This window comes from Diabrotica undecimpunctata, chromosome 3, assembly GCF_040954645.1.
Source record: "Diabrotica undecimpunctata isolate CICGRU chromosome 3, icDiaUnde3, whole genome shotgun sequence".
Classification (NCBI taxonomy): Eukaryota; Metazoa; Arthropoda; class Insecta; order Coleoptera; family Chrysomelidae; genus Diabrotica; species Diabrotica undecimpunctata.
The window spans coordinates 165,291,645-165,307,164 of NC_092805.1; the positions used below are offsets into that span (position 1 = coordinate 165,291,645).

At 32.1% G+C, this 15,520-nt stretch overlaps 1 protein-coding gene across 1 annotated transcript in view; it reads right to left on the bottom strand.

Moving 5' to 3' along the window:
- Positions 1-15,520, bottom strand: part of LOC140437745 (bridge-like lipid transfer protein family member 3B) — a 49,780-nt gene that overhangs the window by 30,279 nt on the left and 3,981 nt on the right. Inside the window, exons 3-6 of the mRNA XM_072527442.1 lie at positions 9,403-9,594; positions 4,988-5,213; positions 1,675-1,841; positions 1,174-1,321 (exon numbers count right to left, since the gene is read on the bottom strand). Coding sequence (XP_072383543.1) covers positions 1,174-1,321; positions 1,675-1,841; positions 4,988-5,213; positions 9,403-9,594 — 733 coding nt within the window. The remainder of the gene's footprint in view (positions 1-1,173; positions 1,322-1,674; positions 1,842-4,987; positions 5,214-9,402; positions 9,595-15,520) is intronic.

The window sequence follows — 15,520 nt, forward strand, 5'->3', positions numbered from 1 at the left end:
TCTCATTTAGTTCCTTTTCTAGTCTAGATTGAAAAAGATGTTTAATAGTTGGTTGGAACAAAACGTGCAATTTATATCTCTCCGTTTTGTACTGTGTAGTATTGTTTCTCTCACTTTCGGTGTTCTGTTTGTAGTATTGTTTAAAGGGGCACAAAAGAAAGTAGTGATCTCTCCCACAGTTAGATCCCCTTTTTACTCTGCAGTCTTGGCACCTAAATTTTGATTTCTGTCTCATTATTATATAATCTATGATCGACTTCTGTCGGAGCCGTCGTTGCTAAGTGTATTTATGAATATCTTTATATATTTATTACTTTAAAAAAATTTATTTAATGATTAAAATTGATATAATTCACTCTCAAATCACGTGCCAAGAATATAAAATCAAATTATATGACGTCACTTGTTCATAAACAGTAGCTCTTTCTAAAGCTACAAGATTTGTTATTCGGCTAAAATTATAGTCGAATAATTATAAAATTTGTCTACTAACGATTAAAACCTTTGAAACCCTGAAACGATTTTAAGAAGATATACTATAATGGATAAAGTAGATTTATTATAAACAAACACAAGATCTCCGCGGGCTAGTTGAAGCCACTTTTTCGTATTATTCTTCAATGTAAAAAATAATTAAATAATTTTTCAGTTGTTTTATTGGTAGTGCTTGCATACTAAGGCACCAGACAATACCTATAGAAATTAGAATTCATCTTTTATAACAAAAATTGCGAAAAAAATGTATTAACTGTCACATTAACTGTTTACCAATGTTAATAACATTTGACGTTACAGTGGTCACGTGAGATGTATTGGAGTTTTGGAGGGAAATTTGAACGTAATATAAAATAGCACAGATGGAATAACCCTAGCTCTAATAAATAACTGTAGATGTGTATTATCTATGAATTAATCAGCGTTTTATAGACATAAAGGATTGTAGCACCAAGAGAAGAGGTGTATATTCTATTTTTGTATTATTGTCAAGTTTCAGCTACAGGTAGTGTAAACTCCATAGTCTTTATAGAACATTACTTATAACTTTGATAAAAAAATAAAGCAAAAACTAATATCTGACTGGAAATATTTCATTAAAAACAAAGACTAATTTCACTAATATTTCTTTTACACTATCGATACATCAATAAAAAATATTGAATAATATTAACTCACCTCCTTCATCGTCGCTTAAATGTAACATTATTTGATGAGATATCAAATGGTAAGAAGTTTCGATGACATCGTGAGCAGCGAATAGTTTATATTTGTCTACCACTTCGGATTCTTCTTGTGACAGTTGTGCTTGATATTCTGGAAGTTCCTAATGAAGAAATAAATATAAATTATATTTTATAAAAATATTTTTATTATAATTCTTAGCCCATGACAGAAGCAAACAAAATTTGAAACTATATTATTCTCCTCCAATCTACAACACCTCTATATTATATTATTATCACTTATTCTGACATAATTGTAGCTCATATGTCATATTAATGTCGTGTATACCCAAAGAACTTCCCTATTAGCTATGGGATCCCTCTGGTAGATGATGATGAGGACCAAAAAATTAAATTGGTGTGTAGTACTGACTTGTGCCTCATTCCATAGTCACATGGATCTTAATTGTCGTTAATTAGATAAATCCTCGTATTTACGATTGTAGTGACTTACCTCTAATTTTCTAGCAGCTTTGGTTCGCCTGGTAATTTGAGTTGATTTCTGTATTAGATCAGTAAGAGAGTCGATGAAATACAAAGCTGCTTTAAGTTGGGAATCAGTAAAAAACCACATTAAGTCATTTAAAATAATTGCCAGTCTTGAACCCAAAATGAATGAGTCTGAAATACGAAATATCTGTATATAAACACGAATCCACTTGATTAGGTTGAGAATATATAATTCCGATTTGTGATTGTGATGGTTATTTCTGAATTGGTTATTTATGGTTAAATCTATGTAAGGAAACAAACTAGCATGTTAAGCGTATTCTCTGTGAACAGTTTCACTCAGAACCGTTAGTTTCATACTAAAGTAAAGCATCGTTAATACACAGTGATACAATAATATATTTAATATATTAATTGAATAATTGTTAATCCCGCCACTCACGTTCCAACGGCGCGGTATAATAATGTTGAAAATCGAATGGGAACACACACGTATCGATTTTGCAGTATGAGTTTTACTTTCAAATCAGAAACATGTCAGATAACGATATACTTTTAGAGGCTCTTGCTCTTTGTATAAACGAAAAAAATACAAGAAACGTAGGTGGTGGTGCAAAGATTGGTTGCTGAAAAGACATACATACTATGACGTATATTTATTAGAAGAATTGCGATTATATCCAGATAAGTTTAATTCCCTTTTGTAACATGTTCGAAAATTATTAATTTTTTTTTTACCAACTCTTCATTAGTATCCGCTTTCACTTCTTGAAATTTAGCAACCAAAATCATTTTTTTGCAGTCGTACGATTCTATCGTTGTCACAATATACACGATAAAATTTAGGACCCAACAAACTGTCGAACTGCTGCAGACTGACTTGTTTTTCTGCATTCGACAAAATCGTACTGCGGTGTTGGAACGTGAGTGGCGGGGCTTTAGAAATAATTTTACATTTTTCTATTTATTTATTTCCGTGCATTTTGTGAAAAAATTTCAAAGAACCATTGTAGTAAACAAACACTATTTCTGGATGCTATTCACGAAAATCAGTCATGCATTCTGAAATTAAATAATGCCGCCATTCAGTTGCACTGGCTTTATAAGGATGAAGTATACGCCAAGTTAAATTTAACGTATGTAATAAAAATTCACCGAGAACCAAATCAAATGAATTCCAAATAAAGACTGGTCTAAAAAAAAGGAGATCGTCTCTCCCTATTATTTCTTTTTGGAATCGTTTTGGAATATACAGTAAAACACTCAGAATTAATAACGGGCTTTGCTACCCAGGGACAGACAGTATGATTGGCTTTTTTCCTTTTTCTTATTTACTTGTATTCTTATTTCTTTACTTAACTGCGAACTGTATACTTTACGACTGACAATAGCTACTTAAAAATGACATTATGATCGCCATGTAATAGCACGGGATTCCCAAGCGAATAATGCTGGACAAATGTGGGTTAAAGTATCATTACCATATTTAAAAGCTATGATTTCACACAATCTAATTGTAATATTTACCTATCTAGACAGGAAATTGTTATGGAAAGATCACATTCATCAAATTGTTAAAAAATCAGAAAACTCAATAAACATTTTAAGAGCTTTCTGTAAAACAAATTGGGGAGCAGACCCAAATATTGCTTTGATGTTTTACCGTAACATGATCAGGCCGATTTTCGATTATAACTGTCATTTATTTGGATCAGCGTCCAATACACATCTAAACAAACTTAAAATTCAAAAAAATAAATGCCTGAGATTATGTCTAGGTTATTTAAAATCCACTCCAGTCCAAATAATGGAAAATGAAGCGGTGGAACCTCCATTGCATTTACGCCGCCAATTCCTTAGCGACAAATTCACAGTCCGAATTATGTCCAAAAATTGTAAATACCTTCAAGATCTTAATGAGCTATCAGTTTTAGACCTCACCCATAGGTACTGGAGAAATAAAAAATCTATACCTTTGGTAGAAAGCTATCTAAGTACGGTAAAATATAACGATATTCTCTATAAAAGCCAAATTCCGCCCTACTACGGTGAAATGGCAAAAACACTATTTTCTAGAAAGGTTAGGATATGTTACTTAAACTCACATTTACTCCCAAATATGTTTGATATACATAATTATTAAAGAAAAATGGACAAATTATCAATATATTTTTACTGATGGGTCAAAAGATGCAAATGGAATTTAAAACTGTGCAATGTTCCACGAAAATAAAAATTAACATCACCAATATAGCTTACCCAGTGAATGCTCAATATACACAGCAGAAATGATGGCAATATTGTTTGCTCTTCAGTATGTAGTACTGAATCCGACTAGCAACTATGTTATATTTAATGACAGTAAAAGCGTGGTCGACAGATTTAACAACATTCAAACAGTCAAACACATAAACCACATTGAACTGAAAATTCTTCAAATTGTTTATGAAACTATACAATTAGGATTAAATGTAATAATTACATGGATCAAGGGCCATTCGGGAATAAAAGGCAATGAGATCATTGACAATTTGGCTAAATCAGCATATTATATGCTTGGAGAAAAAGTAAACAGAAATTACATTACAGAGAATGTAAGACTGGCTTATGTATCTCGACTCGAATCTAATCGACATTTTATAAAGACCATTAATCGGCTGAGAGCAAATCATGCTCTTACGCCATCTTACATGCATGGAATCGGCTTATCAAATACTCCCAATTGTACTTGTGGCAAAATGGGCGATCTAACACATATTATATTAGAATGTGATTTACAAATTATTAATATAAACGAACTTTATAAGGAATTAATAAATTGTAAGTGTAGTTTTCCAACAATCTTTTAATCTTTTAATATTTTCAAATAATATGGAAATTTTGCATCGCATTTACAAACATGTTAAAATATGTAAAAATAAGTTGTAAATAGTATACAGGCATAATCTGTTAATATGGTTTGAAAAAAAAAAACAAAAAAAAAAGTATACCACAAATTAAAAAAAAAACAAAAGAATTAAGAAAATATAAATAGAACAAAAACAAAAAAATAAATCCAAAAAAAGAACAAAAAAAAGCAAAAAACAAAAAAAAACACCAAAACAAAAAAAAAGAAAACAATAATACTAACATTGATAACTGATAACAAGAAAATTTTGACTATGAATCTGCAATCGATAATAATTAAAATTCAGTCAATTTTAATAATAAACACAAACAAGTCTGGCTAATTGGCTCTGCCAAAGCCATTTTTCAGAAAAAAAAAAGTAATACGCTATTATAAAAAATAATCTTGAAACATTAAAAAAAATGCTTACCTGATAATCTCTTTTTTATCACAATCCTACACCTAGCTTCATTGATAATAAGTCTCAAAGGGGTTAAATTTTTATCTTTGGTAGATTTAGCTTCAATTCTCACAGTGTCCCATTTCAGTTCTTTAAATATCAATACCTGTCCCTTTGCTTGATTCTTCAGACGCGTCATTCTTAAGTCGGAGGGTTGAAATTTGTGATTTTTCGAATCCACTACTATTCTTGATATCTAAAAATATTTTCTTAGTTACTCGATTGTTTTAGTAAAGAGACATAGGAATATGTATCTAGTGTCATTGAGAAGCCGTTCAACTGCTATTTGTGTATGATTCCTATGCGTATACTAACAATAAAAAGATTGAAAGAACGAAGTTATCTGGAACTTAAACTTAATAAGTAATCATACATATGGTTCCCTAAAATTTGGGTACGTGATAAAAAATGCATGACATTTTGTGGCAAAAATATTAAAGTTGTTCCATATACATGATGGTTCTGTAAAATAATACATTATTACGTACACCAACAAAAACTCCAGAGAAAAAAAATGAGGCAACAAAAATTGATCAATTACTAATAATGGTGAGCCACCTCACCGATGATATTAAGCAAATAAAAAGAAATCAACAAGAATGCAAGGAAACGATAGAAAAGCTCATAATGGAAAACAGAGAGCTGAGAAAAGAAAATTCAGAACTAAAACAAGAAAATATAGAGATCAAGGAGGAACTCAGAGAAATAACAAAAAACATGGAAGTTATGGAAAAACACCGACGAATAAATAACATAGTTATGTACGGCCTAAAGATAGACACATATGAGCAAGCAGGGTTAAAAGGAACAATCAATAATTTCATCAAACAACATATAGGAGTAGAGGTTAAAATAAGGAATGCTCACAAGTTAGGCGAAAAAACATGCCTAATTGAATTGGAAAACCAGGAAGAAAAAAGAAAAATAATGGAAAAAAAGCACAAGTTAAAAGAAATTAAAGAGTACAAAATATATATCAACGAAGATGCAACCACAAAAGAACGAGAAATACAGAAAACAATTAGAAACATTGCTCAAGAAGAAAGAAATAAAGGAAATGAAGTCAAGATTGGAGTAAAAAAAATATGGGTAAATAACAGCGAATGGAAGTGGAATGACAAAGAAGGCGCAATATGTAAAAAAACATCAAAAAACTAGCAACTAAATGTACTACTGGAATAAAGTTGACGAAACAAGCACAGAACAAGGTTAGCGATAATACGAAAAAAGGAAAAAAGAGGAAAAAAATGATAACGGGACCAAAACACAAGAAAACATTACGAAAAGAACACTTACTTTTGGGAACATGGAATGTAAGAGGCACATATGGAGAAGGCAAACTTAAACACTTAGCGAGAGAAATCGAAAAGTTCCATTTTGACATAGTAGCTTTACAGGAGACGAAACAACTGGGAAATGATATATTAGAAATAGAAGATACAATGTTTTTTAACAGCGGTGGAAAGAATCGAACGTTAGGCACAGGTTTTATGATAAGAAAAGAGCTAAAAGAAGCACTAGTAGAGTTTAAACCAGTGTCAGACCGCATATGTAGTATCAGGTTCAAGGGAAAATACCAAAAAATCACCCTCATAAATATTCACACGCCTTCAGAAGAAAAAGATAATGATGTCAAAGAATGTTTCTACAATGAATTAAACAGAACAATCGAAAATATACCCAGATATGATATGAAAATTATTCTAGGCGACGCAAATGCCAAAATAGGGAAGGAAGAAGTATTTAGACCGACAATAGGAAAATATAGTAAACACAATGAAACTAATGAGAACGGACAATTCCTGATAGATTTCGCAAGAGAAAAAAATATGATCATAATGAGCACATATTTCGAACGAAAAGAAATACACAAGGAAACTTGGATATCGCCAGATAGAAAGACTAAAAACCAAATAGACCACGTGCTCATCGAAAAAGAAGAACAGCAATGTATAAAGAAGATAAGAACATACAGAGGACCAGACGCCGACTCAGATCATTACACGGTGGGCATCAAAATTAAGCAACTGATACCAGAAAACAAAAACAAAATAAAAAAAAAGAAATGTATACATAACCCAATTCGATTAGCAACAAAGAAAGAGCAAGAAATATACGAGAAAACAATGGAAAGAGAACTAAAAAAGATACAAATAGAAGAGCAAACTGAGAACAAATGGGAAAACATAAAGCAAATAATGAACAAAGCAGCAAAAGAATGTAACAAACAAGAGAATAAAAAGAGGAAAGACTGGTTCGACATAGAGTGCCAAAAAGAAATAGAAATAAGAAAATCATTAAGGATTGAAATGATCACGAAAGAAACAACAGAGACAAAGAATAGATATAGGGAGCAAAGACAAAAAGTAAAGAGAGTGCTGAGAGAAAAGAAGAGAAAACACATAGAAAATAAGCTAAAAGAAATAGAAGAGAATTACAGAAATAAAAAAAATAAAAAACCTATATCAAGGTGCTAGAAATGAAAAAAAAGGTTTCCAACAAAAACCCATATTCGTCAAAAACAAAGCAGGAGATAATATAAGCGGGGAAACAGAAATTGCCGAAAGATGGAAAGAGTATTTTGATGAATTACTAAATGGCAATAATAAGTCAAACCAAAGAGAATGCGTGGAAACAGAAGCAAGAATCGAACACTTAGAAGACATAGAAGATAATTCACCCAGCAAAGAACAAATCGAGGAAATCATAAAAAATCTGAAAAACAACAAATCCCCTGGAAGCGATAACATAACAGCAGAGATGATGAAATATGGTGGAAAACTGCTAAATAATTGGATATACAAGATCATAAAGGAGATATGGATAAAAGAACGAATACCCGAAGATTGGAAGGAAGCCATTATTTGCCCATTACACAAAAAAGGAGACAAAACAGAATGCAGTAATTACAGAGGAGTAGCGTTACTAAATACCGTATATAAAATCCTATCAAAATCCATAAAAGATAAACTAGAAAAAGAAGTTGAAAATATAATAGGCGAATACCAGTGCGGATTTAGACGAGGGAGAAGCACAACGGACCAAGTATTCATAATCAGAGAATTACAAGCAGAAAGCTATGAACACAACTTACCAACGATAGCGCTATTCATCGACTTCCAGCAAGCATACGATAGAATAAAAAGGAAGGAATTAAAAGAGACCCTTGAGGAACTGGGAGTTAGCAGAAAGTTGCGTAACATGATACATCTTACTTTAGAGAATACAGAAAACAGAGTCAAAGTAAACAATCATGTATCGGACAAATTTATAGTAAACGAAGGATTAAGGCAGGGCGATCCTTTGTCATCATTACTCTTCAATTTATGCCTAGAAAAAATAATGCGAGAAGCGAAAATCAATAGAGAAGGACTCCTATATCATAAAAGACACCAAGTTTTGGCATTTGCGGATGATATAGTGTTGCTGGCAAGAGGAAAAAAAGAGCTACAGGAGATAGTACAGAGATAGTAAAAGCAGCAAAGAAAATGGGACTTTACATAAATGAAACTAAACAAAATGTATGCAGTGGACAGATGATCAGTTCAGGGATGGACAAAAGTTTAAAGTAGAAGTAGAAGAAAGATTATCATACGAATTCGAAATGGTAGAAAGATTTACATACCTAGGTACAATAATATCACGCAAACCTAACATTAAAGAAGAAATACAAGCTAGAATAATGGCAGGCAATAGAAGTGTACATGCTCTTAGTGGAATGTTGAAAAGCAAGTTTTTATCAAGAAAGGCAAAAATACAGTTATACAAAACAACTATACAACCAATAGTAACGTACTGCAGTGAGACATGGACAATGACAAAAAATGAACAAAATTTACTGGAGATATGGGAAAGGAAAATCCTGAGGAAGATATATGGAGGAATAATAAGGGACGGTTTATGGATAAGAAGATCAAATGATGAGTTAAGGAAATTATATAATCAACCTAACATAATAGGAGTCATAAAGGCACAGAGACTAAGATGGCGAGGTCACCTAGAAAGGATGCCGAACACGAGGACTTCAAAAAGGGTAATGAACTACACAATAACTTTAAAAAAGAGAAAAGGAAGACCAAAAAATAGATGGAATCAGGAGGTAGAAAAAGATATGGAAGAAATTGGACTACAAGGCCAGAAAAGAAAAATGAATAACAAGAAGGAATGGAGAAAAATCACATATCGAGCCAGAGAAGATCTCAGTACATAAAGAAAAGCGAAAATGAAGAAAGAACAAACTTTTTAAGCCATGGGCCTCTAAGGCCTTTAGTGCTATTGTATATATATTGTATTACGTACACCGTGACTACAAAAAAATCAATTTGCAATTCTTCTAGAAATGAATTACTAATTCTTCTAGTTGTTGTCAAGTCATATATACATACCTGTACCGACGCAGAGAATGCTGGACTGGTAAAGAGAATGTTGACCGTATTGACATGTACAGTAATTCCATCGATAACTTTGTGGATAAAACTGTACTTTCCCGGAACGCCCGCGTTGGAGTTTCCCTGTTGCATTGGAGGTATCCTTAAATCTGCGCAAGTTTCAACCACTATTTCAACTTCTTCCAAATTCTAAAACATATTTTTATAAAATTAAGTAAGCGATATGGTATTTTTTCATAATGAAAGACAAAGAATGCTCAAATGCAGTAATGAACAACTTTTTTGAAATAGTATCTCTCTGTCTTACACCTCTCCTGATCTGGTAGGGCGTATACGAAAAACAACGAAGCTAGTTAAGCAAGCAGAGTTATAAGTACATTATATGTTAGAAGTACACAGGCGCCTTTATGTTTAACGATATATTGCTTTTGTTAAATATTGTTCAATTAAATAAAAATGGAAGAACCTAGTACTAGCAGAGAGAGTACAAATGTGAATAGATCTCGCAAACAGTTAGGACTTAAGCTAGAAAAATAGTGTCTAATGTTGTAGCATTTGGAAATTCTTTGGATATGTATTGAAATCCCCTTGTATTTAAAGAAATATCAAAGAATAATCTTAGTGAATTTCTCTTTACTTTCGTACGTATTAAAACAGCGAATTCTTCCAATTCATCTTAGGGTCGCCGAGTAAAATAAACCATTTTTAGAGTTGTTTATATCACGGACGCAAATTCTTTGATATTTTTCTTTGATCGAAACCGGTAAATATTATAGTTTATATGTTTAATATATATATATATATATATATATATATATATATATAACATATATAATAAATATTCCAGTTTATATGTTTTGTTTATGCTAAGTGTTAGTCCGAATTTTTCTTTTAATTTGTAACGTTTTTTTTTTTTCGTTTTTCGTCTTTTGTCATGGGAAAATGTGCAGTATAGTAGCAGTGTGGAGTTTTAAGTGCAGTTAATGAGGTTGAAATGGGTAACTAGAGTGGGCAGACGTTTTAGTGTGTCGGTAAAGAGACCGGCAAAAATTTGTCGAAAATAGTGAAATATAGTCTATGTAATATGTCAGTTTAGAAAAGAGTCATCACTATTTCTAATTTTTTAATTACCTAAGGGTACTTGCTGCAACAATTTCGAAAGATAAACACATGTTGTCGTTGTGTCCAGTTTTATATATTCCTGATTTTTAAGAAGCCCAGCCCAAAGTTTGGAGTTGTATTTGATCGTGTGGCAGAGAGTTCAACCCCAGTTATATTTCCAGTTATGGTTTCAGAAATTTAAAGTTAAACCGTGAAATTCAGGTAACTTTTTAAGTGATTAAATTTTAAAGTAAAGAAAGACATTTTTTTGCTAAAGAAATAATTGCTTTTATAACAAGTTAAATTTTTAATAATAAAATATTAGGGTGTGGTTATGCTGTCAGTCTAATTGTTCTTTGTTATCAAAATTAAATGTTGACATATGGTAGCTAGCCTTTAATTTGTTGTGACATTTTTTATTTTTTTGTTTGTTTGTAGAAAAGGTTAACCTTTATGGGATTTTCATTTTAAAAAGATATCTTTAATTTTGATAATCTATTTCTGCCAGTTATAAATAACCTAATAACAGTTTTGTAAGTTTTGTAGCAATTCGCACTTGTGAGTTTGTAAACAGATAGGATACATGTAAGTTCTCAAGCTTTCTACGCCATTCTATTCTGTCCCTCGCTTGCATTTTCCAGTTGCCGACTCCGATCTTCTCGGCATCTTGTGTTACCCCGTCCATCCACCTCAGCTTTGGTCTACCCCGTCTTCTCATTCCCACGGGTTGCGCTGTTAGAATCTTTTTTATCATGTTTGACTCAGGGGCCCGGCCTACATGTCCTGCCCACTGCAGGCGGTTTCGCTTAATTATAGTGGTAATATCTTTACCACCAAACGTATGCTTGTAGATATTCTGCAGTTCAAAGTTAATTATAAATATCATAATTACTTCTGCTTATCTGTATATGTAACTGTTTGTTTGAGACAGAAATAAATGTTTATTTCATTTCTCTGAACTATTTTGTTTGCTTTATTTTAGAAGAATCTCCTAACCCTTTGATGTGTTTTTTATTTTAGGGATATTTTTCCTAAATCCAGTAAGTTTAGGATTCTTCGAAGCGGCGTCCTCCTTTCAAATAGCTAGAAGTCTTTTTCTTGTTGTCCCCATTTGCCCAGTTGTCCAGGAGATTAATGCAAGTATCCCTTTGTTTCATTTTTTGGTAGTTGCCCAAATCCGACCCCTTGTTATTCAACTTATCCACGACCCAGCTCTCCAATTAAACCCTGAGTGCCGTCCGCATAAGTTTCGATTTGTTTTGCTTGCTCTATCTTCGCCCCCAGTAATTTCTATCCCAAATATTCTACACCTTATAATCTTACCCTATGGTAGGCAAAATATTTCGTTACAATGTGTACGAGTATTTGAGAAAAACATTGTCTCAGGCGAAGGCAATAAGTTGTTGTGAATGTAGGACAGGAGTATCGTCATCCACTGTTTACAGGATTGTCGTCAAAAACAACGCTCGTGTGTAGTTCAGGTTCTACAGACACATCTACGAGGTCGGCAAGCTTTTGTTGAAGGTCTATCTGAAGGATTCCGAGGACCGAAAGGTAAAGGTAAAGGCACATATTGGTAGTGACTGCGGCTTTCTAAAAGACAGTGGTTTATTTTTTTTATAAAAAAACCGGTGATTACCATGAGGATATGAATGTAGAGAATTAAATTTTTCTCAGAAATAAACTTCGAATCTTGATAATTGCGTTTCGTTCTGTTTACTGCCGTCAACACAATACATGCATAACTTCTTGTCGATGTATAACTTCTTGTCGATGTATAACTTCTTCCAAATAAACACGTTTTGACATGTTTTTAAAACACATTATGTATATACAGACCAAAACAAGCATCTGCGGTTGCTAGTACTTTTTCTATTGATAAACTAAATAATTGAATATCGTTCTGAAATTAAAAGAATATAGTAATTTGAGTATCTTACATCTTTGGGTATATAGTTGAGTTCCGCACATCCTCTCAGTCTACACATTAATAACGTGAATGAGAACTTATTCTGTAAACTAGATCTAATGTATTATTTTTATTATTACAAGCAGAAATATAATATTCTACTGTTACAATGTTAACTGACCGCAAGAAAACACATTTTCATACGCGCCGCCAATGATCGAATTCAAAATTTCCGAGAATTCATGAAGAGTACGTGATTTCGGCTACATTTGACCACTTACAGCGCGTGTTTTTTGATTTATAGTTTCATTTAATATTTGCCAGATTTTAGATAAAATAGCTAGAGTATGTTCTAATCCAGTGTGTTAATTTTGTTAATGATGCATATTAATTTATATCTACTAGGAACTGATATAACATATGTTTATCTTTTATGCAAAATAACAAACATCTTTCAATCAACTTCATGAACCTGAATGAACTTGAATTGGCATCTAATTTTATTCAAAAAGCATTTTTCCACAAATAACTCATTTTTCTTTGTAACATTGATAATTTTTATCAGTAAAAATAAATGGGTTTGTTTTTAAATATTGAGGTCAGTTAAATTAAATATTGATACATGCAGTCAATATCGTTGGTTTATAAATGAATGTAAATTGAGTATTATAAAATTAATAAATGCGCATCAAGAAGGAAGAATTGTCTAGTAAACAGTAAAAAAGAAAATACATAATACAGTTTCGAAATTGTAGATAAAATAAATTCCAGGAAATGGTGATGACCATTCTGAGTTATTTTTGGTCTTTCAGTGGCGTACAAATTTTTTTTGTACGAGTAAGAGATCAGACGGACATTATCTGGCGAATTTTCTTCAGACGGTAGTTAATATTTTGACGTTTTGTGTCTACTTTGTCAATATTGCGTCATATAACAGCTAAGTTAATTTTGTTGACATACATGCCAAATTAAAATACGTCTTCTATAACTCTTACACATAATACTAATTTTTAAAAGCTAAATAAGGTTCAGTAATTATGTTTCAAATACATACAAAAACATAAATTTTGTAAAAATCTTTTTTAGTACATATAACTGTTTAAAATTCATTTAACAACATAAACGACAGGCTACTGTTTGTACAGTGAACTTTCAGACTGAGTGATATATCTCTCTCAGATAAAGAGGTCTCAGCAAGGATAGCTGCGGGAAATAGAGCATTATACTCCCTTTCAACATTATTAAGATCGAAGCTGCTAAAGAGAAAATCTAAATTAACACTGTACAAGTCGATTATTCGCCCAATTATAACATATGACAATGAAACATGGACTCTTAACCAGCGGGAAATCAATAAGCTTCTAGTATTTGAAAGAAAGGTTCTCGGAATAATATTTGGCCCTCAAAGGGATGAATTCATGGGGGATTGGAGAAGACGCCGCAATGCTGAATTGGTGACTGTATGGAACTGAAAACATAGACATATCAAGGCAAACCGAATCAGATGTGCAGGTCACGTGGTACGATCAGAGGATGACAGAGTGTTAAAGTGTTTCTTGAAAGACCAGATGGTAGAAAATCAGTAGGCCGACCGAAAAAAAGATGGAAGGATTGAAGCCGATTTATCTAGAATTGGGGTACCACAATGGGAAATAGAAGCGCAAGATCGTAAAGGATGGAGGGCGATAGTGGATGCGGCGAAGACTCACCCCGAGTTGTAAAGCCAGTGAAGAATAAGAAGATATATCTCTCTGTAACTTGCGGCTTCGATTATATACTGTTCTTTTCCACTGGTCAGCGTTGTCATGTTTTATAGCATACTTCAACAAGTACGTTATTCTATGACTATTTGACTATAGTGAATTATTACTATAGAAGTCGATAAATTACCTATAATCACAATCTAGCAAGAGTGTTGTCATTAAAACTTAATTATAATTTCTTAGAATTTAGTGTCTACAATTTTCATACACAACTATAGAAGAATTTATATCAACCAAAAATAAATTAAAATCCTTTGCACGAAGAGACACCACAATATGTAACTGCAAAGACTGGCTAATTTTCTAGGTGATACGAAAATTTGATAAATAATCTAGAGAAACTAAAATTTAACATAGAAAATGAGAGTAGTAACTGACTTTCCTAAGATACGTTTTTGACAAAAAAAAATGTATTTTGGAAAAGAGCTGTAATTCAGAAAGTCAATACATTGTTTAAAATATAATAATTGTATTGCCTGGCAAATTTAACTTTATTTTTCAAGACAAAAACAAATAATACATACTATAATAGTAATATCATTGGCACTGATATTTGTCGACTACGAGAAAGCATTCGATATCATATACCAGCATTGACAGAATGCAGAATAGACCAACGTTACACTAACATAATCAAATGTATTTATCAAAATGCCACAGCTAGCGTAAGACTATCTGAACAAGAAACAAATAAAGATGATGAAGAAATAAAGAAACAAATATTCACGACGACGCTTTTAGAACATACTTGTAAGAAGGCACATCTGAACAAGCAGGGTATCAACACAAATGGAGAGAAACTCAGTCATTTGAGATTTACAGATGACATCGTACTTATAGCCGATCGTATAGATGATGCAATAATAATGTTTGCAACTTCTCAAAACGCCTAAAGTCATATTACTATTAAGAATTTTACAAATTAGTGAAATTAGGCCATGGAAACTGGCCCATTTTGTGTAATTATACATTTTTATAATTCCAAAAGTACAGTATGTCGCTGTAGATTATCATATTGGTACTATAAATAAACGAAAATATGTAGGTGGTCTTATCAGGAAAGTCTAAAACATGGTACTTAATATTATTTAATGTAGTTTATTATGCAATCGCAATTACTTTAGCAAAACTAATTAGGCAAATAAAAACTTTTAAATATGTATACTATTGCATAACTATTTTGTTATCGGCTGACTACAGGCAACAACAATTAGAAAATGAATATGGAGAATAAAACAAAAAAAGCAATTAAGACTCAATAAGTAAATCACAAATATATTCAGTAAAGGACAACTTTAAATAAACCAGGATATGCGTAAAAGAGCAAAAAATATGCACAAGA